This window comes from Dysidea avara, chromosome 5, assembly GCF_963678975.1.
Source record: "Dysidea avara chromosome 5, odDysAvar1.4, whole genome shotgun sequence".
Taxonomy (NCBI): Eukaryota; Metazoa; Porifera; class Demospongiae; order Dictyoceratida; family Dysideidae; genus Dysidea; species Dysidea avara.
The window spans coordinates 29,598,787-29,621,765 of record NC_089276.1 but is presented as its reverse complement, the minus strand read 5'-3'; the positions used below and the strand labels follow the sequence as shown (position 1 = coordinate 29,621,765).

Sequence of the window (22,979 nt, the reverse complement as noted above, 5' to 3'; positions counted from 1 at the left end):
GGGCGCGGGCGCGGGCGCGGGGGATGCTCAAGAAACCCACGGAACTTGACCTTGTTAGTGACATGGCACAAAGCAAAACAGAGTTGGTGACCCTTCAAGGAGTTGAACACTTGGAAGAGAGTGAATTAGGACGTGGCGCGTACGGAAAAGTCTACAAAGTGAAATACGGAGGAGCGATCTTCGCTGCTAAGAGAATTCACGGGATTCTTATTGATGATGATGTTAGTACTCAAGATAAACAGAGCGTTGTAGATGGTTTTATTAGTGAATGTGAGCACTGCAGTTCACTTAATCATCCCAATGTTGTCAAATTTTTGGGCATTTGCAATCCACCAAAAACTAAACTGAATAAAGTCCCTGTAATGGTTATGGAAATGTTGGACGAGAGCTTGACTGCTTATGTTGAGAGAAAGTCTCCAGAAGACGTCAAATTCACAGTGAAAGTTTCCATCCTACTTGATGTAGCTCGTGGACTGAGCTATCTTCATGCACAAGAACCTGCTGTGGTGCATCGTGATTTGTCTCCGAACAATATTCTCTTGAAGGGATCAAAAATGGTCAATGAATATATAGTTGCAAAAATTGCAGATTTGGGTGTTGCCAAAGCAGTAAAAGCTGATAGTAAGAAGACACAAAAGAAACTTTCTAAAGTACCAGGGACAGTTGATTTCATGCCTCCGGAGGCAATCGAAGAAAATGCTGTTTATGATGCTTCATTAGATGTTTTCTCATTTGGAGGAATTGTGCTGTTCTTAGCTACTCACAAGTGGCCAACTCCAACAAAATTAATTGAAACAGATCCCGACACTGAGACAATCAAAGCATACAGTGAAGTTGAACGTCGGCAAATATACCTGGATATGATGACTGGAGAAATGGGAGCCCTTAAAACATTAGCAATTTTCTGTTTAAGCAACTATCGTTCTAAGCGTCCGACGACAGTGGAGATATGTTTGCGGCTTAAGTCACTGAGTACAAGCAAGGTATGTAACTATGTACCCTACCATATGTGAGGGTTTGTTATACTTGCCATATTGATAGCTACGTAACTGTACTTAGTAGCTGTGACTGAATTTTGGAAAATCATATGGGTGCATTTAACACATTAAATATTTAGTTCTGAAATACAGCATTATTAAGTTAAATTCCTAACTATTTAGGGTAGAATAAACCATAGATACCTTGAATTACAAGACAAATTTTAGAAATATTTGAAAAGTGTTTTCTGCTATTAACAGCACCATGCTAGTTTCAAAAATCCTAATTGTTTCAGATGCAACTATAACGGTGGAAATTCAGTCACAACTACGTGTTCAACTAAACATAGTCTGTGCAGTTTTCATTAGGTAATTTAAAACTCGGATACAAATTGTCAGTAGTAGGTGAACCCCAAGCATAGTCCTGGGCGATACTGAAAATAATGCTATTCGATATATTGGCAAGCTTATATTCACGATATGATTAAATATTGAGAATAATTAAATTTGTCAAGCAGTGTAACTAGTAACATTACATAACACTTACTGCATCATATTATATCATAGAATGTGAAATGGTGCCAGACAACAGCTGGAATTTTCCCATAATTGAATTGCCTTTCCTTGTAGGTATATAGCAAGTGCAAGAAACACAACCACTAGCCAGATGTAATTAGGCAATATAGACGATATTGGCGATTATATTGTGTACGATATATTGTGTAGTTCAATATCACAATATTGTCATTATATTGAAATATTTCCCAGCTCTACCCAAGCATGTTTCAATTCACTGGTTATATATGTACAGGAAGGCCTGTACCCAGGGGGGGTTTGGTCGAACCCCCTATTTTAAACTGGAAGTTTAATTTTCACTGTAATACAATCTTTTCAATTGTAAAACAATCTTTTCAACTGTAATCTGTGTTCTAGCATTCATTACACGCCTTAAGTTCCATAGCTTCTTCCAGATGAGCCATGTGTGGCTTCCTGAAGTATTAACCATAGCGCTTCTTAAGGCTATCCATGACCACTTTGTACTGAGAGCTACTATATATAGTCCATATTTCGATTAATTCCAATCATAATTTGTTAAGTATTTTCTAATAAGAGCCCAGAATAGTAACGATAAACACCAGACTTGTCGTGGTCATGATGATGTTAATTAAGTCATTGACACTTATTTTTATGTCATATTGCATCATGAACATTATTTAATATTACGTAATGTTAAATGTGTATAAAGGTGCTGTAAACACATTATTAAATCAGTCTTTGTCAATGATAAGACTCGATAAGTGCTTTGACTCGCTGGCAAAGAGACTCTTCGCGACACTAACGGCTCCTTCAACGAGGCTTGGCGTCTCCTTCGTGACATTGTTGGCGCAGTGAGCGGGGTTCTGGTCTCAGGGATGCGATGTCTGGTCCTATACGACAGTTAATAGGCCCTGCCAGGACTCGACTGAAAAGATACTTGGAGGAGGCTGCCACCCTTTTATCCACCGAAGTGGAGGAGAAGACCTTAGAAGATGATAAGCTACGCGTAGAGGAAACAATTGCTCGTATATCTAACAGTTCTTCTCTTTTAGAGCGCTGTAACCGTGACTGGTCAGAGGTACTAAAGGACTTAAAGGGTGAGGAAAAAACTAAAGAAGAGAAAAAACTCCACGAGTTGGCTGACGGACACGAAGGATATGTTGAGTTATTGTTGGATGCTGGCGAAACTGTCGTTTTTCTTCAGACTAGGCTGAAGGTAATTTCAAGAAAACAAGAAAGAGTTCATCAAACTAAGTTAACTGGTGATGTTGATGATAGGCTGTCTTCCACTTTGAACAAGCATTCAGGCACGAAACATGAAAATGTTGTAACAGAAAATACAAGCTTAAAGGTCAATCTTTCTAAGTTACATTTGCCATTCTTTGATGGCGATATAGAGCATTGGCCTGAATTCTGGGATATCTTTAAAGCTACAATCCATGAACAAAACATACCATCTGTTTCCAAGTTTTCTTATTTGAAAAGTGTTTTGAGGGGATCTGCTTTGTCTTCAATAGCAGGCATACCATTAATAAGTGAAAACTATAGCATGGCTATAAAGCTTTTACAAAATAGATTTGGAAGAAAAGAAACCATTATAGATTCCTTGTATGCCAAGTTGCAAAATATCCCAAGGGTAGTTAACCACAAGTTTTTTGAAGTTCAGAAGGTATCTGAAACAATTGAGAGATTGCTGAGACAATTAGAGGCACAAGGTGAAATAATCAATGATCAACGAACCTTGGTTCAGCAGATAATTTCCAAGTTTCCTACAGAGGTTATAACTAGGCTTGAAGATTATAAACAACCTGCTGTTCCTTGGAACATGAAGTCTTTGAGAGAAGCCATTTGTCAGTATGTGACAATACAAGAAAATGTACAGAGATATGTGTATAATACTAACCTTTATGTTAAAGGGCAGCAGTTTGTGTCAAAACATGTTACAGGTAGTCATAAGTCATTTGGTGCTTCCTCAGATGTTTCTCACAGGTCAGATGTGCTGACTGCTAATTTACAGAGAAGGCGGAGTTTTGCTGAGCCTACTTTGCCATGTATTTTTTGCAAAGGTGGCCACTTCAATGATAAGTGTGATAGATATGGTTCTTTGTCTGAGAGAAAACAGAGATTGGCTCAGCAGAAACGTTGTTTTATATGTTTAAAAGTGGGCCATATGTGTAAGGATTGTCCTAGTTCACTGCTTAAATCATGTTATTATTGTGGTAAGGGTAATTCCCATAATAGATGTATATGTCCTCAGAAGTTTGGAACATCTGATGTGAATGTAATAGTTCCAGAGCTACCTGTGAATATCAAAGAGGAGAGTGTTAAACCTTCTAACATTGACCAGCTTGCAGTGTCAAACTCTTTGACTACTACTACTCCCTCATTATTGGCCTCAGGTGAGAGAGTACTGTTACAGACAGCAACTGTTCTTGTACAGCCTCCTGATGGAATGGCTTCTGCTACTGCTCGTGTTTTGCTGGATAGTGCCAGCCAGCGTACTTTTATGACTAATAACTTAGCTAAACAACTGAACTTGAGGTCAGAGCACCAGGAATTGTTATCTGTTTCCACATTTGGAGCTAGTAAGGCTACTGACCTAAGTACATATGTTGTCTAATTTAAGGTCAAATTGAAGGATGACACAAACCTTTCAATGTTTGCTAATGTTCTCCACAGATTACAGGGAACATTCAGCGGACCCCGTTGTTACAAAAGGATATTGAATTTTTAGATATGTTGCCTAAGGAGAAGTTAGCAGATTTCATACCTTGTGCATTGGAGACAACACATATTGATCTGTTAATTGGCTCAGATTATTTTTGGGATATTGTTGGGGGTGACAAAATAGTACTTCCATCTGGAATGTTTATGATCCCATCTGGACTTGGATATATTATCACTGGAAAGTATCCAGAGATTGCTTCTGTTCATCAGGATGGAAATCTTGGTACACTTTTGGCTGCTACAAGGTTACATCATGTGGAAGATTATCAGAGTTTACATTGTAGTATTAATGTTTCTTCAGTAAAAAATCCAGATTTAGAAACGTTTTGGAGTTTAGAATTGGTGGGAATTGCTGACCCTATTGACGGAGAAGGTGATGATGAAGCCCTTGAAAAGTTTTGTGAAACTGTGAAATTTGTGGATGAGAGGTACCAAGTCACCTTTCCCTGGAAGAGAGATAAATCTGAGTTACTTGATAACAGTAAAGTTGCTATGAAAAGGATGAAGTCACTAGTTCGTCGACTAGAGGGTGATGTTTCATTACTACAATCCTATAATAATGTGATTCAACAGCAGTTAGCACAAGGAATTATTGAAGTGGTACAAGATACAAATACAATACTCACAAATACATATTATTTACCTCATCATCCAGTGTTAACTCCATCGAAGTCTACTACAAAGGTACGTATTGTTTATGACGCTTTCTCTAAGGAAAAGTTGGGTACTAACAGTTTGAATGAGTGTTTACATAGGGGACCAGTGATTTTGCCAGACATAGTTGGGCTCCTCCTGAGATTTCGAACTTATTCTGTTGTTATTTTGGCAGACATCGAGAAAGCTTTTCTCCAAGTAGCAATCCAGGAGGTAGATAGGGATGTGACTCGTTTTTTTTGGCTTAAGGATCCAAATAAGTTAGCAGTGGAGAACAATTTGTGTATACTTCGTTTTTGCAGAGTGCCATTTGGGTTGATATGTAGCCCATTTTTATTGGCAGCAACCATCAAGTTTCATTTGAAAAAAGAAGGATCGTCCCTTGCTTTACATATTTTGCATAACATTTATGTAGATAATGTTCTAATAGGAGTGGATAGTGTTGACGATACTCACGGAATTTATGAAGAAGCCAAACATATATTTAAGAAAGCTGCCATGAATTTACGTGAATGGAATTCGAACTGTTCAGAGTTTTTAGAATGTCTTCCAAATGGAGAGAGGTCTATTACAAGTGGTATTACTAAAGTTCTTGGTTTGTTCTGGGATCCAGTGGGAGACACGCTTAGTGTTCCAGGATTTAATAAAGTTCCAGCAAGCATTATTACAACTAAACGTGACGTTCTTCACAGTGTTGCTAGGATATTTGACCCACTAGGATTTCTTTCACCAATAACGATTCATGGCAAGTTGTTTTTACAGAAACTGTGGGTTGCTAATCAGTCATGGGATGAGCCGATAAGCCCGGATCTCATGTTAGAATGGAGTCAAGTGTTGCAATTGTTGATAGAAATACCTGATCTTAAGATTCCTAGATTTGTGAAGAATGCAAAGAGTGGTATGCAGTTGTTAATATTTTGTGATGCTTCAACTAAGGCCTACGCTACTGTTACGTATTTGAGAATCAGAGATGCCAGTTTTCCAACTAATTTTTTAATTTCAAAGGTACGGTTGGTACCTGTTCGGCAGAGTAAAAAGAAAACATCTAAACATCTTACAATACCCCGTCTGGAATTACTAGCCGTTCTCATGGGAGTTAGAGTAGGTAAATTTATTGTGAAAGAATTGGGATTAGAAATAAGTGAAAAGATTTTGTTTTCTGATTCACAGTGTGTTTTACACTGACTTAAAACGAGGAAGCCATTGTCTTTGTTCATTGAAAATTGTGTGAAGGAAATACTTAATGAGAGAGACACTACTTTTCGTTATATTGAATCAGCCCAGAATCCTGCGGATGTTGCTACACGAGGTTCATCTGTTTCAGAGATTGGTCAATCAGATCTTTGGTGGCACGGTCCTACCTGGCTTAAGAATGAGGATTCCTTATGGCCACTGTGGAATTTGCCTGATATCACACCTGATGTTCTGGATGAAATAAACCGAGAGACAAGAATTCAACATGTGTTGGAAACCACTATTGTTACAGGAGAAACAAGTCAACAGGATTCGTTGTTGGGAATAGATGAGAAGCGTTATTCATTACTTAGAAAATTGCTTCATATATCAGTGTATATACTGAGGTTTATTAAAAGGAAAATTTGGAATAAGATCAACAGGGAAAAGTTTCTCAAACAATACAAGTTGCTAAGAACAGTTCTCGACAATGTTAAAGATAGTGGATTCATTTCAGCTCAGGAAGTAAAGTTGTCATCCTTGTTGTGGACTTCCTTCATCCAGCGCCGCCAATATGGCAAAGTATTCGTTGCTATCAAAAATAAGAGGAGACATTGTTTAGTTATGCAGCTCGGCTTGAATACTGATGAACATAATGTATTAAGGTGTTATGGGCGGTATTTACATGCAGATATGACTGAGGAGGCAAAGTATCCCAAGTTGTTGCCTCATCGTGAACATTTTACTCACCTTGTTATACAGGAAGTGCACAATCGTCTTGTCCATTCAGATACGTCTCATATCTTGAGCCAAATTCGCCAAGAGTTTTGGATCCCTCAGGGAAGGGCTGAAGTAAGATTTGTTTTATCTAGATGTGTAATTTGTAAACGTAACAATGGAGCTCCCTTTGCCCTACCCAGAATGCCTCCATGGCCAAAAGAGAGGGTTTCAAAATCAGTACCCTTTCAGTATGTGGGTCTGGATTATCTAGGACCAATAAGAGTTAAAGAGAATGGAGAGGTTCAAAAAATGTGGATCTGTCTTTTTACTTGCCTAGCTGTTCGGGCTATACATCTTGAATTAGTTAAGGGTCTGTCTGCTGAACAATTTTTGGACTGTCTTCGGAGATACATTGCCAGGAGGGGTAAACCAGAAGTGATAATATCTGATAACGCTCCACAATTCAAGTTGGTTAAAACTGTGTTAGATCAGCAATGGTGTAACTTGATTAAAAGTGATGATGTTATGAATTTCTTTTCAAGTACAGGCATTGTGTGGAGGTTTACAACTGCAATGGCCCCCTTGCAGGGAGGTTTCTACGAAAGACTTGTGGGACTTGTAAAGCAATCATTAAGAAAGGGAATTGGCAGGAAGTTACTATACTGGGATAAGCTGTTGACTATGCTGGTAGAAGTAGAGGCTATTATTAATACACGTCCTCTTACTTATGTATGCAGTGAATTTTCGTCAGGCTTCACCTTAACACCAGCACATTTCTTAAGTGGCAATCTTGACACAGTTTTTCAGTTTAGTTCAGATGACTATGAAGAGACAGAATATAAACCTAAGAAAGATTCTGCACAAGAATTAATTGATCGTTGGAAAAAGGGGCAGGAGCAGTTGAACCGTTTCTGGGAAATTTGGAGGAGAGATTATTTGTTGTCGCTTAGAACAACTTTGCCACTTCATCATAAAGGATCACATTTGGAAATATCAAGGCAGCCAAAGGTTGGTGAAATTGTGATATTACAAGATGAGAATATGCCGCGCAGGACGTGGAAGTTGGCTTTGATTAAAGAATTTATCCATAGTAAAGATGGACAGATACGTTCCGTGAAAATTGAATTACCTAATAAACTAGTACTTTCCAGAGCCATTAATCACTTATATCCCTTAGAGATACAAGCTGCCTCTGATTTGACTCAAGCAAACTCACTTACAAATAAAATTGAAAAGGATTTGAAGTTGTCTAAACCTCCACTTAGAGCTGCAAGTATTGAAGCTCATAAGAGAATTGCATTACAGATGGACAATCAACCAGTGATGATGGCATTCTCTTACCCCGGGGAGTGTCGTGGTCATGATGATGTTAATTAAGTCATTGACACTTATATTTATGTCACATTGCATCATGAACATTATTTAATATTACGTAATGTTAAATGTGTATAAAGGTGCTGTGAACACATTATTAAATCAGTCTTTGTCAATGATAAGACTCGATAAGTGCTTTGACTCGCTGGCAAAGAGACTCTTCGCGACACTAACGGCTCCTTCAACGAGGCTTGGTGTCTCCTTCGTGACAAGACAGGATGGACACTGCGACTGATAGACTGTTAACTATAACACAAGTACCGTATAGTAAAAAACTTTGGGTGTAAAAAACTTTGGCGAATTTGGCGAATAGTGTTCAATTCGCCAAAGTTTTTTTTGCCAATTATTTTGGATGATTATATGAGCACAGTGAGTAACTAGAACTTGAGATGAAGGTCAGCTTGTACCACCACACAATAAAGATCGATCTGACTTTGGAGATCTTCGAAATGTGTTCCACACTTGTAAGCACTCCTTTGGATAGCATTTATAATCGGCTTCCCTGAGGCTTCCCGTTCGGACATCAGCTAGTTCATCGTCTCGTGATGGATTTGGCCAAATACTTGGATATGCATGATAACCTCTGCTACTGAAAAAGTAAATACGGTTGCTCTCGACATCGCAGGAGATAGCGAAGCATGGCTTTGCTAGCATGACATCGTTAGATCAGTAGCTACAAAAGTACTGCTACAAAAACAATGTTATCTACCTATACACTTACTACACTACTTTACTGATGAGTTGACACCTTGTCGTTATCCTTATGTACCATAGCTACAGTAAAAACTTTGGCGGTAAAAACTTTGGCGAATATTATTTCCATTGCCAAAGTTTTTTCTGCCAATTTTTTCAACAGAGGAGTTTCGTCACACTTTTTTACCGCCAAATTTTTTTACTATACGGTAAGCCTGGCTTGTTGCATTCAATGATATGAATTCTAAAGTGTCAAGTGTATGAGTCTGTCAGTTGTTTTCATATTAACCTTATCATGGTTGTTTATCATCCATGTTTGGACAATGGTGAAATGTAAGGGTTAGCTTTTAGCTCACACTACAATAAAATGTGTATTTGTGCATATGTGGTATGCTCTAAATGTGTTGTACATAGCATGCACTCTTGGAGATGATAGTTCACATTTGCCAAATGTGAACTCTCATCTCGTACACATCACATACACCACAGGAGTACATGCTATGTACAACACGTTTAGAGTGTACCACATATGCACAAATACATATTTTATTGTAGTGTCAAATGAATGACCCTAAGTCTTAGAAACGATGGAGTGTACATGCACTATACAACCATATTTTAATCTTTTTTTTGCATCAGTGTGCGATGTTCCCATGTTGAGAGGAATTTGTGTCAACACAGTGATGTGTGAGAAGTTTATTTAGCTAGCTAATCAGTGAATGCATTTCTGCATTTAAGCAATTTGAGACTATTCTCAGGACATTGAATATTAAACCTTTCTCAGTACAGCCCCCAGACCCTCGCATCTGGGATCACCCACCGCTTCAATTTAGAACCCCCCTTTTGAAATTCCTGCGTACGGGCCTGACAGGTGTATGTTGTAATTATTTCTAACTGGATGATGGAATGTCATAGAAATACTGTATGCATCTATGTTGGACATTATTGAAGACTGGTTGTTATCTTAATAATTCTGTTTATCTTCATTGTTATTATATGGGTATAGCATTTAGCTGATACATTTGTATATTTGAGATATGGATATATAAACTACCATTTATAGTTTTACTATCACGTTTCTACAGTAAATACTATTTTACAGGCTTTAGCCTCCCCACAGGTCCCTAACAATTATGATAATAATTAGTGTAAGTGTACTACAACAAATTAATATTTATTTGTATTACCACATGTTGAAGTATATTATTAGGGACTAAAGGGTATTGACTATATACACAAAATGGATATCAATATCTCACAAAGCATAAAAGGATCAAGATGTGATTAACCAAAAATACTTTTGGTTTGCCAAAATTGGAAACTGATTATGTGTATATCCTGTGTAGTAGTTAACTGTGCCAAGACTACTCTGTTTCTTATAGATGGCAGAAGTACAAGTGGTAGAAGAGCAGTCATCAACACAGTACGTACTGTATAAACATCATGTATCCTGTATGTTAGAGGAAATGTGTTGTATGGGTTCACACTAAATTTTGGGCTGTTTTGGTAGGATAAGAAAGTTTGGGTTAAGAACAAGGTTCCATTATCCTACGTAAATATAATTCCTTTACATGCCTTAAACTGATCATCTCAACTTCCATGAGTACTTTACTTTTTATATATCATTTCTTGTAAGGCAAACATCTCTTGTGTGTATTTTAAAGCAGTATATGTACATACCTGTATCACTTCCTATGGTCTAATATTTAAATAAATAAAACATGTGTGGAATTTGTAAACAATTAATGTGCAGGTCCAGTTACAGTTTATAAGTTATATATGTACATGCAGCCACCTCATTATAGTGGCCACCTCATTATAGTGGCCACCTCATTATAGTGGCCACCTCCAGGTACATTCAATAGTTATACCACGGCTGTGAGGGATTTGCTGATATATAGACCCAAAGCCCAACAGCACAGCCTGTGGGTTGCGGGTATATATTTCAGCAAATACCAAGCAGCCATGGTATAAGTGTTATATATCACTTGGGGTGTACTCACCTAATAGGTGAAAGAACTGACGAGAACTCATCCCGTTTGTTTTATACACTAGCATCTGACAATCGATTGTGGTTTTAATAGCATGCCATCAGAACATTATCCCTACATTAAAACGTCATTAATACGTTACTATGCTTCAACACACAATGTTATAAAACTTACAATTGTGAGATGGAGTTTATATTGTTATCATTTTAGTACTAAGTTAAGCCAACTAACTTCCTTATTGGGACAGTAAGTTATTATATTGAGTTAAGTACTTAGGACTGTATGTTACTAACCTATTTCAGTGTAGCAGTAGTAGTTTTGCCATTCTGTGGTCTGTTCAAAGGCTGATACACGGTGGGTAGAAATATGCATCCACGATTGCCCAAACAATTATTTTGTGCCTTCATTATCCTTTACTAACAACCAACTAGTCTATCTTAGCAAATATACTCAGCTTAGCTACCACTACAAAAATGAATCCCACAATATAAAGCTCTATGTCGTTCAATATAACGAGTCAAAGTGTATCGCTTCTTTGAACTGGCTGGGAATCAAAGTCATCGGCAAACCGCTTTCCCATGATATTGCCTGGGCAATATCTTGATATTGTCCAGGCAATATGTGAGTTAAATCCCAGCGATTTTTTGTCATGCCCACAGGGTAAACCTCTTGAAAGAATAACTTGACAGTTGGTCTGTACATGGCGTAACCATTGTAGTGCAAACCTTGAGAGAAATTGCACTAATCATTTTGAGTTATGCTAAAATGCTAACCATGCTTAGACTATGATATGGCTCATTTACAGGTTTACTAAATCACTTAGTCACCTGACATGTTCACTTAGTCACCTGACATGTTCACTTAGTCACCTGACATGCTCTCGTAGTCACCTACACATGTTCATTTAGTAACCCGCCTTCAAGCAATTTTGTATATGATAAATAATTATAAAATGAAATGCACACTGCAGTACTTGATAATACTGTAATACTCTTCTTCTCCATGTTCCACGAATACTTCTGGACAAATAGTAGACTAAACCGGCGTATGTACTGTAGCTCTAGCCATTACTTTGGTCGAATAATTATTTTTGTGGGCACTGTAAGGACTTCAGGAAGAAACCATTCCGTTGTTCTGCATTGCGGCTCTTTCATCCCACACTCATGCTCTAGCTATAAAGGTATGTACTTTAAACTTAAGTTAGACACCGCGACCAACGGGAACTAAGCGATTTAGTAATCCCTCTGGCCCTTGGTAGCACCCTCGCTGTGTTTGGGATACAACAGCCTTGGGGCCATCAGGGTTACTAAATCGCTTAGTTCCCTTGGTCTTGGTGTCTAACTATTATACAACAAATGTGCGATATCACTTGCCATGCCGAGCCGGCAAACCAGTTGATGTAATGAACTAGATTAATAATTTCAGAAAGGTCTTTCAGTAGTTAATAAGGAATCAGATTAACAACCATTGAGTTATACTATGAAAGTCAACTGTGTAGGTGTAACAAGTGCTCGATCGATATTCTCTAATAGTGCAATCACCCTATTAGAATATTCAACTATATTATAGGTTCCTAGATAGTGTTCAGCTACAATCAAGTCGTCATGTAGAAAGTTCAACTACACAAGTCACTCTGCAGAGTATTCAGCAAACAAGTCACCCTATAGAGAATTTAGCCACATATTGTTTGTTTATAAACATTCATTTTTTGTTCTATGTTATAAAACTCCTTAGTGCATATCTTCTCAATGCATGCACACAATCATTTAACTATGTCATAGATACTACTGTTTTGCTTTTTAATAATGTTTAGGATGCTGAGAGCAGAAGATTACCTTTCGCCTCAAAGCTCTCCATGGTGAGTTTTGTTTATAAGTGGAAGACAATTGTGAAGGTTGTCAAGTGGTCTTTTATTATCGCACACCAAAAGTTGTACAACTTATTGCTGTCTGTCTAATCCAACCATTGCTTATATGTTCATACATTGACACAGTATGACACTCGTTAGCCCTATAACATGATGCCTTGATAATCCTGATTGTGTCCTACTTTAATGTCACTTTTACTGATACCTTGATAATTCAAAACAATTACTAGGTTTCACTGTGCACTGTACGTAGCTCCGTTACACATATATTATTGCTCTTGTTCTAATTGCACAATGGCATAATATCATTAAAATATAATAGGTGGGAATATACAAAAGTTAAATACATGATAGTTTGTCATACAGCTGTGTGTGTACACTCGATAGGCAAGTGTGTATTACACTGTATACAGGAGATAACAGAATGCTATTTTTTCCACACATCCATAACTTGGTAGTGCACAAACGTTACCTGTATGTTTTGCTGTGGAAACTCTCTTGAGGTGCTTGAGATGCGGACCTTCCTACTGTTATACAAATTACAGTAGAAAGGATTTTCAAAGAGATAAGTGTTATCAAAGTTCATCTTATTTTGTTTGTATTTTATTCTTAATCTTTTGTACACTTTTAGAAAATACCTTCAAAATGCTTTGGTCAATTGTGCATTTTCAAATCTGAAGGGTAGTAAGACCATAAAATTATAACAGTGCATTTACAAACTAATTTTCTATTAGATTAGATAAAGAGCGTAAGACGTACTAATGCAAAACTTTCAAAAATATTACAAGAGAGCAAGTTGTTGTCATGCCAACATGTACGTACGTATGTAAACTAGTTGCAGATTTGACTACGGTACACACCTTTTTTAATGGAATGGAAATCAGATTAATAATCAAGTAGGTGTAATGCAAAATCCAAACATGTAAAATCCACATACGTAGATACTCTAATAAAATGGTTAAAAGTGTGTTTTGTTCTCATGTCTAATGCCTATGGCATAATTTTATGTACATAAGCTTTCTGGTGCACTATGGTTATCTACTTTACTGTAGTTTGCATGGTAGACTGTTGTTGGACTCAAGTCACAGCTACACAAATAATTAATTCTAAATACTTCTTTCATTACTCCTCAGTTACATTTGTGGAGCGTAGAATATCCTACATACTTAGACTCTATTTAGACTGTTCTGGGTGGGTAATAAATCTCATATTCTCCACATTGTTTTCTAATATACTCCACACCTTCAGGCACAATATAACACAAAATCTAGGTTTATACAATCACTATGCATTGTTCACGTGCAGTGATTTAACGAGCGCGATTATTTTGTCACGTGAGGATGCATAGTTGCCATGGCGCTAGTATTATTGCAACAAAACCAGCTGCTTTTGCTGAGCTTACAGCAGAAACAGCAATGGATGAGGTAAGTAATCTGAGTGTAATGTGAAATAGAGTCTAAAGCAGTTATACGGGCACAATGTGGAGTCTATGAAATTTATAAACCCTCAGGCTCTTAGTAGTTCCCTCGCTTCGCTTGTGCGCTACAACCCGGTCCTCCGGGTTTATAAATATCACAGACTCCACATTGTGCCCGTATGAATATTATGTATATGCACTCCAGTCTACTTATAGTGTTTTAATAGATATGTGCGTATAGGTTTCTTGGCATATTTCCTGATAAAGAAACAGAAGGTATACTTGAAGGTTTACAAGATGGAGTTTTTGCAATAAGAGAATTTGATGACAGAAATGAAGAATATGAACTTTGTCTGAGGTGATTTTCTAATGTTCATAACTAATGTGTTATCATCTTAAATTCATAACAGGTGGAATGAGAAGACCAACCACATCAAAATATCTTATAATCCACAGAATAAACAGTATTCCATTTCTGATAGTGCAAAATTTGATACAATTTATGTAAGTTATGTTGAGTACTTGAGATGCCAATGCTATATGAAGAAGACACCTGAAATGTATAATACATCCTTTAAGGAACTCCCTATGTTTGTGTGTACAAATAATATGGCACTCAGGGAATGTTGTAATTGACTGTTGATTTTGCCCCAAGCTGTATTAGTCTCTTGACACACCCTGTATTTTTGTGTTGGAGTGCTATAGCATTAAACGAATGCATTCATACCCAAACGCATGTACCAATTAAGTACAGATATAAGGAAAAAATAATAAAGTTTTACAAACCAGTATAGGAATCATTGCAATAAAAATGCTTATACAAGGGGGGATTATAACCTGAAATGTAAATTCATATCCTACTTTAGCCTATATAGGTATCCTCATGTTTACGCACTTTTATGGTAGTGATCCCTACTAGCTTGTCCTAAATTTCCTTACACTTGTTTGTTATCTCTTTGTAACATTATTCATCATTAGTGAAGTCGCAACAACAAAAAGAATAATGGTGCCACAAAAAGAAGACTCCCCACTCCAGTAACAAGTATTGTAGCCGTTTCAAGTGGTTTCTGACTATTTTGCCTGCTACACAGTCCTGCACACAGAACCAATCTACTTAGTACTACCACTGTTGAAGTCATGCATGGTACAAAAATTATGGATAAGTTTTGTTTTAGTTTGATGTGATAGACAACACAAAGCTATTGGTGTTCTACCATGAATCAACACCTTGCATTGTCAGTGAACTGAAATGGGATACAGCTAGGGGCAAGGATAACTCCATAATGTATGTGTTGTACAAATTGCAGTATGCTGAAGGTATCTATTAAGCTGAAACTTTATCTGACAGAAAAAAATTCATGCTCGTAGCCTTACAGCTGTTATTGAGTTCCACTTGTCTGATGGTGTCAGTTAGTCAGATAAGACTAGTTCTAAGGCTAGTTTCTGGTTAAGATTTTTTTTTCATAGGAAAGTGCGAATCTACTGTATAGTACTAATGTACCGTATGATTATTTTAGTGAAGTAAGCTTTGTGCACCAAAGGTAGTGAAATAAGCAATATGATTGGCAGGCTTGCACATACATGACATGTACATGTAATAGTTGTGACACCGGTGTGAGGGCTTTGCCTGATATGTATGCCTGACTGCCCGAGGGACGCATGCCCTGTGTTACAGCTAATATGTAACACTTTCCAGGCTGATAGCCTGTACAGGGTGATCAATCACCCAAGCCAATACAAGTGCAGCTACTGGATGTATTATATATGCATACCAAAAATTTTTGATTATGGGTCAGCAGCTAGTATGTTCGGTTATGGTGAAAGGACATATATCCTAGAGATATCATGGAGAATTTCGGTTACACGAGTTTAATGTTTTAATGAGTGCTATTGAATCATTTATGGAAAAAGTACAAAGTTCACTAAAGGCCTAGATAGGTAAGCTTGCTTGTAAGAGTGGTTACTCCGTGCAGTGTGGTTACTCCGTGCAGAGTGGTAGTTTCATGATATGAGCGTGTACATATTCGAAAACGTGCAGAAACGATCGGTGAGTAAGCTATAGCACTCATTTTCACCTTAGACCAATGTTTTTCAACTTGTAGGATGGCGAGAATAACAAAATGTTCTCTGCCTGAGTGGTTTTCTTGACAAAATCCAAGTCGTGAATCCTAATCACATGAGTATTAATCAATCCTCACAATCGATTTCAGCCTCAATGTCTATATAATCACTGTCCAGTTGTAGCCTGGTCTACATTTCGTATGTAGCCTGACAAAATGTAGCCTGGGCGGCTCCTTTGATCTGAGGTGTGAAAGTGGTAATTACATAAGTAATTGTTTCCCTGTTTCACATTATTGTAAGTTGTGCATTATTGTAATAGGACATGGTTGAATATTACAAGGAAAACGAACTGTCTTCTGTTGTTTGTGAACTTGACACAGTTCTAACATATCCTTATTGGGAACACATTGAACACATAGGAATGCACCAACCTTCCAAAGTAAGTGTAATGAAGTACTGTATGGGGGGAGTAGATAAGTGATTTATTGATGTTTTATGATCATGATGTTTAGTTATCTTTGTAATGGTATATGACATCATGAAGAATTCTGCAGTATATAACTATGTATGAACAAACAGTTGATCAAGGGCTCACAAAAAAGTTGAAATACAAAAAAAGAACATAACGCATCAAAAAATATGCACAAAAACATGGAACTAAGGAAAAAAGTATGTTTCAAATCAGAAACTAAAAACATAACTTTTACTTACAAGTCATGCATTAGTGAAAAACTTTTTTTGCAGTAGAATGCTGTTCAAGTTTGCACTACACCTACCATGACCTTCAGTTTACTATAGAAGACAAACAATGGCAGTTACAAATATTTCTAATAAACAAACGATATTTTGTGGGCACAAAACTGTTCTCATACTGTACATGTAGTGGGTCGGTATAATGTTAAAATTAATGGATACAGGTTCACAGACAGCTTTTGATATCTGTATGCTGATACATACTCACTTTAGAGGGTGTATGTGATTATTGCATGCATTCCTTTATAGAAGCAGGCCATGGAGAAGAGCTCATTTACAAGTGGATTATGGGGATGGCTCAAAATACCTGCTAGAAAGGAATCTCCACTTTCTAGACACAAACAATTTATCAGTTATATCAAACTAGATATAGAGCCGAGTGCTCCTACAAGCAGCCTGATTCCTTTTGAGGTATGTATGTGCGTATAGTAGTTGTAAATGTGCTGAACAAAAAAAAATCATATTTGTGCACTTGGCGCATAACACAGTGATACACAGGTACTGTATACCATTAGTTTGTGTCAATTTGAAATTTGAATAAAGCGAGTATTGGAATATGTGAACACCTTTCTAATGGGCTCTGTGGGTATTGTAATAGTAGAAAACATGCCCTGTAGGTCACCAGGTAGAAAGGAGGCATGTCCCTACCATATGTATACAAATAGTGAGATAATTATAGTGGCACATGATAGAAAACGGTTAAGAAGATACTTCTGTGTCACATTTATGGTAAGTGATTTTATCAAGTTGCATTTCGTTAGCCAACAAAATTAATAGTAGTTAATGAATTATGAATTAAATAATGAATTATGAATTACAAGTAATTAAATGGTACAAAATGTTGGGTGTATTGTTATGCAACAGTCGGAGTAGTTATAAGTTAGCTTCACATATAATTTCTCTCTGCGTAGGACTATGTAATGAAACTACACAAAATGACTACATTGCTTAGGTTAGGGAATGTGTTTAGTCGTACAATTATAGCCTCGCACTTATGATACAATTGTTTTTCTTTGATGCTGTGTTATAAAAGCTTACTAATGATAATAAAGAATTTAAAAGCTTTAGTAAATAGGAATCATTACAGTAAAATGTGCATAAACAAGGGAGTTCATCACCTGAAGTGCATATTCCACTTCTTTTAGAACAACTGAGAACATGAGTTATGAAGTCAGTATGTAGTACAGTACTGTATTGTATCTGATATAATGTAACATTTTGACACCTCAGATCAAAGGAATACCAGAGGATACATTTTCCATGTATACCTCTTTACAGGGAGACATCTAAATGTACACCAGTGAACATTGAAATGTATCCCGGGAAAGTGGTTGCACTTCTACAAAAGCAAGCCACTTTCATCAAAGCAGCAAGCATGGCCTTGATGTGGATGAGGCCCTCTGTTTGTTTTATGCAGGCTCAGACCGAAATTGATTGTGGGAATAAATCAATGCTCACGTGATGATTACGTCAAATTGTCAAATTGAAGTGTTGTCACAAGAAGCACTCAAATAAAGGGGTTTCAGTATCCTTGCCATTCTACAAGTTGGGAAATGTTACTTAAAGTTGAGAACTAGTATTACAGTGTATTCACAAGCATTTTGGCACGTTTTTGAATGTGGACACACCCACATTGCGTATGACATGATTTAACCACTCTGTAATGAAGCTTACCCATTTAGGTCTTTAGTATACATTGTGATTTGTCTCTAAACAACGCGAAAGCATTAAAACACTTGTAAATTCCCCCCGAAATTTGTCCTACTCAACTTTTCTATGATATCCATTGGACTCGTCCGTTTATTATAGCAATCGTAGCTACAACGTTACTTGCTGCCTAACCATAATCGAATCTTTCAGACATGCATATAAAACAGATCCAGTTGTTACACTCGTATTGGCATCAAGGCAATCAGCCTGAAACAAAAGTGTTACATATTAGCTGTAACATGGGCACTTGTGATTTGCCTATATGTATGTCCTCAGGCTTTGGGCATACATATCAGGCAAATCACTCATGCCCATGTTACAACTATAAATCAATTTTATTGTGTAGGCATATGTAAATGCAGTGAGCATGATGAAGAAATAGTATTTTTAAAATTGTTAATTTAAAAATGAAGTAGGGATCTATCCAATAAAAGTAGTGAAACAATATATGAATGATGATATTACAGAATAGCTCGATGGGAAAGTCCTACATTGGCATTGAGCAAAATTATAGCAAATGTGCTAAAGTAGGGACTTTCCCATCGAGCTATGCTGTAATATCATCATTCATATCTTGTTTCACTACTTTTTATTGGATAGATCCCTAGTTTGTTTAGTTTTGTGTTGTAGCACAGCTAGCTAGTTACAGCTTATTAAAATACGTACTGTGTCAAAATTGGAAGCACATAGGCCCATAATAGCATGCATAGCTTACCTTTCATCATAGTAGCAGTGGTGCTCAGATCTATGACCTGTCTCAGTACGATGGTCTGTGTTCTATTCACCCCGGCCGGAAGTTGTTCGAACGAACAGGCCCTTTCAATTGTCTGGAGCTTAGTCGCAACTAACAGGATGAAGTACGTAATACAATTTCCACTCAAGTAGCTACTATCCAATCACATGAATCACTCGCTGATCTCGCCATCTGGCACTGAGTGGCTGAGTCAGTGTGTTCAGAGGAACAAATTGTTGAGTATCAGTCCGTCTCAAATCTCTTCGGCAATTGCAGTTCAGGCGTTGGCAAAAGTCGAAGTGACAACTCAACAGCCTTAATGTTTCATGTGCAACACTTGAAATTATAAGCGCCCCGCTCTTTCAGCAGCATAAGCGCTTTCTGAAATAATTTTGTGCTGTCTACAGAAAAGTGTTGATACAGAAAATTAATGCCACGGTATGGTTTCGATGCTTGAAGAAGACAACCAACCTAATTGAAGATAAAAGGAAAGACAAGGGGCATAGGGAATACACTCGTCAGAACCCCAAAAGGCACATCCCACCGGTGAGTTTGTTGTTGTGGCGTATAATGGTAACCGTGTAATGCTTTGTTTGGGCTCTAGGCTTGCGACTGTGGTCAGGCAGTGAGTGAGACAGTGAGTGAGGCAGTGAGTGAGGCAGTGAGTGAGGCAGTGAGTGAGGCAGTGAGTGAGGCTGTGAGTGAGGCAGTGAGTGAGGCAGTGAGTGAGGCAGTGAGACTAAAATTGGAGCTTTGGATGATTTAAAAAAAATTTATATCCGGCCACCTGTAAGTGTTTTGTTGTATTTAATGCTGTTTTATGTATTGTATGGACTAGTACTATTCCGTAAAGGTGATTTTCACCACATGAAATGTCTGTAGTTAAAGGTGGAATTTTGGGCAGTGTGCGAAACATTCACCATGATCCCTACTTAAATGGTACGACCGTACCATTTGATATACCAGTACACATGCAGCTAAAAACACAGCTTTAAGTTGTACATACATGCACATCCAAACAAAAATGCATGCATGCAAGTAGTTGCATGTTAATGTCACATAATAGTACTTTGTGTGGTGAGATCAAAATGCTGAAGTATATTAGCCAAACCAATCAGTCCTACCAATTTGTTCATGAATGCTTACCTGATAGTCTGGTTAATATTGAAGCAGTTTGGGTACTTGAGATAAATGAAATACAATATAACACTAAAAGCACTGCATATGCTTGTATGTACAAAAAATACCACACTTGGGGTGTTGTTATGCTAATACAGCACTCAGCTTCACCTCATGAATGCTGTATTAGCCTCTTGACACACACCCTCATGCTGTATTTCCCACACACATGTAAGGCATAGTTGTTGAATGAATGTTCTATTAGGATGATTGCTCTATTAGAGTATCTCGATCGAGCATTATTATAAAAGCGTGCAAATTTTTGGGCTTCATTATTGAACTGCACGCATGCAGTATATTTAGAAGTCTTAGCCATGTTACATATGATCAATAACATATTTACGTAATCCATATACTTATCTCTCTGTGATATATGAATCTGGTCACAAATGATTAGGTTTAGCTTCAAGTATTTTACTAGTAGTTTTGTAGCTAACACAGTATGGTGCATAAGCCTTGTCACAACTGAACATTTAGTTTGTTTTCACTTTATTTCAAATACTACTATGATCTACACAACTGCAAGACTTAAAGCTTGTTCAATGTTACAGTGTAACCATGAACTGATTGTGGGGGTCATACAACATGCAAGATATAATACCATTTACAATAATTTTCTTCCTTTGCTTTAATAGAATACTCCACAAATCCATGATGCCTGTGTTATGGAAAACAAGCATCCATCCAGTGATGATGTGAACAATGAAGGTTACAACAAAAGTGAACAACTTCCTACGTTACCGCTTAGGGAGGATAGAGAGCAAGGAAAACAGGTGAAAATGCTATACTGTAATATAATTTGTTGCAAAGAGATACATTTCATCTCTACGCACATACTTATGTACCTAAACATGTTATACAGTAGTTAACATTCTAGTATGATTGACATGCATACTTATGCTGAATTCATAAATGGAAAGTATCCACTTCTAACATTTTTTTCTTTTACTTTGCTCCATAGAAAACCACACATGTTCCTGTCACTGCAGTACAACCTTCCTTTTCCAGTCTCGGCAAAAAAAAGGTTGATTCCATAGATTATGATGAGTCTGATAATCCTTACTCTGAACTCAAGCTTTTAAATGTAAGACAGTGCATTAATGTGTATGTACCATATTGTTTTGTATAGAAGCCTGAGTATTAGCAGATGATTTAGACCCAGCATTTAAAAAGTCAAGCTTGCATCTATTTGTGACTGGATCTGGGAAATCCCAGCATAATTAATGGTGCATTTTCAAATTCTATATTCATAATCTACATAGCCAAATGTATGCTCTGGCAATGTTTCAGCCTCATATGCCAATATAGTTTTGATATAGAACAAGGGAGAAGTGATTTTTGAAAAATGCTTAAGTGATATTTTGTCATGGCCACAAGGAATAACTGGAAAGTCAGTCTGTACATGGAGTAACCATTGTAGAAACCTTTTGTTTTTGAAAGAAATTGCAATGAATCATGCAGTTATAACAAAACTCCAACCACGTGTAACAAACATGTGAGTTTGAATTTTTATTTGACAGGCAAACTGGTTAATGGAATGAGATGAAAATAGGATAATAATTTTAGAAACGTCTTTTTATAAGGAATCAAAACCACTGAGTTATACTACGCAAAGACAACTAGGTATATCAAGTACATATTCAAAATACTCTAATAGTGCAGTCTCCCTAATAAAACATTCAGCTACATATGTAGAAAGTTCAGCTCCAAACAAGTCACCCTGTGGAAATTTCAGCTACGTAGAAAGTCACCCTAGAGAGAGTTCAGCTACCAACAAGTTGCCCCACAACTACATTCAAGTCACCATGTAGAGAGTTCAGCTCCAAATACACATCATACTGTAGAGAGCTCAGCTACAAGAAATATTCACCATGTAGAGTTTTTCTATTGTATGTTACAAATCACCTCGTAGAGAGGTCAGCTACAATCGATTCACCATGTAGAGAGTTCAGTCACAAACAAGTCAACCTGTAGAGATATCAAAGTCACCCTGTTGAGAGATCAGCTGCAATCAAGAAAAGAAATAAAAAAAATGTAGTGATACAATGGAGGTCACCTACACGTATACTAGTAGATATTTCATTCCTAATTCAGTTATTGGTATAAACTGAAGTAGTGATTAAAATTAGTGTCCACTAGTATACGTATATTGAGGTGTAGGTGACCTCCCTTGTTTCACTACTTTTTTTTGATCCCTAAACTAACTTAATATTCCTAATTTTTTTCTTGTACTTGTTTGTTTGCTGTTTTTGCAACATTATTATGACTAGTGAATCTGTGAATACTGCATTTGAAAAAACCAATGGTGCCAGGCTATTTATTTTCATCAGAACATACACCCATCTATGAAAATTAGCGAAGTGGCCATTATGCTTCATTTTCAGCTATGTTTAGCCCATTTCCCAGCATTACA

The 22,979-nt window shown here is 37.1% G+C and overlaps 1 protein-coding gene across 2 annotated transcripts in view; it reads left to right on the top strand.

Moving 5' to 3' along the window:
• Positions 1-13: 13 nt before the first annotated feature.
• LOC136255852 (uncharacterized) overlaps positions 14-22,979 on the top strand; it is a 55,839-nt gene continuing 32,873 nt past the window's right edge. Inside the window, exons 1-9 of one of the 2 annotated variants that reach the window (XM_066048741.1) lie at positions 14-983; positions 10,238-10,278; positions 12,660-12,704; positions 14,372-14,488; positions 14,541-14,634; positions 16,511-16,630; positions 17,194-17,355; positions 21,202-21,339; positions 21,528-21,650. In XM_066048741.1, the coding sequence (XP_065904813.1) occupies positions 24-983; positions 10,238-10,278; positions 12,660-12,704; positions 14,372-14,488; positions 14,541-14,634; positions 16,511-16,630; positions 17,194-17,355; positions 21,202-21,339; positions 21,528-21,650 (1,800 nt within the window). In that variant the 5' untranslated portion in view covers positions 14-23. Of the gene's footprint in view, positions 984-10,237; positions 10,279-12,659; positions 12,705-13,250; positions 13,395-13,447; positions 13,610-14,371; positions 14,489-14,540; positions 14,635-16,510; positions 16,631-17,193; positions 17,356-21,201; positions 21,340-21,527; positions 21,651-22,979 lie in introns of those variants that run through there. The other variant, XM_066048742.1, reaches the window with a different exon arrangement.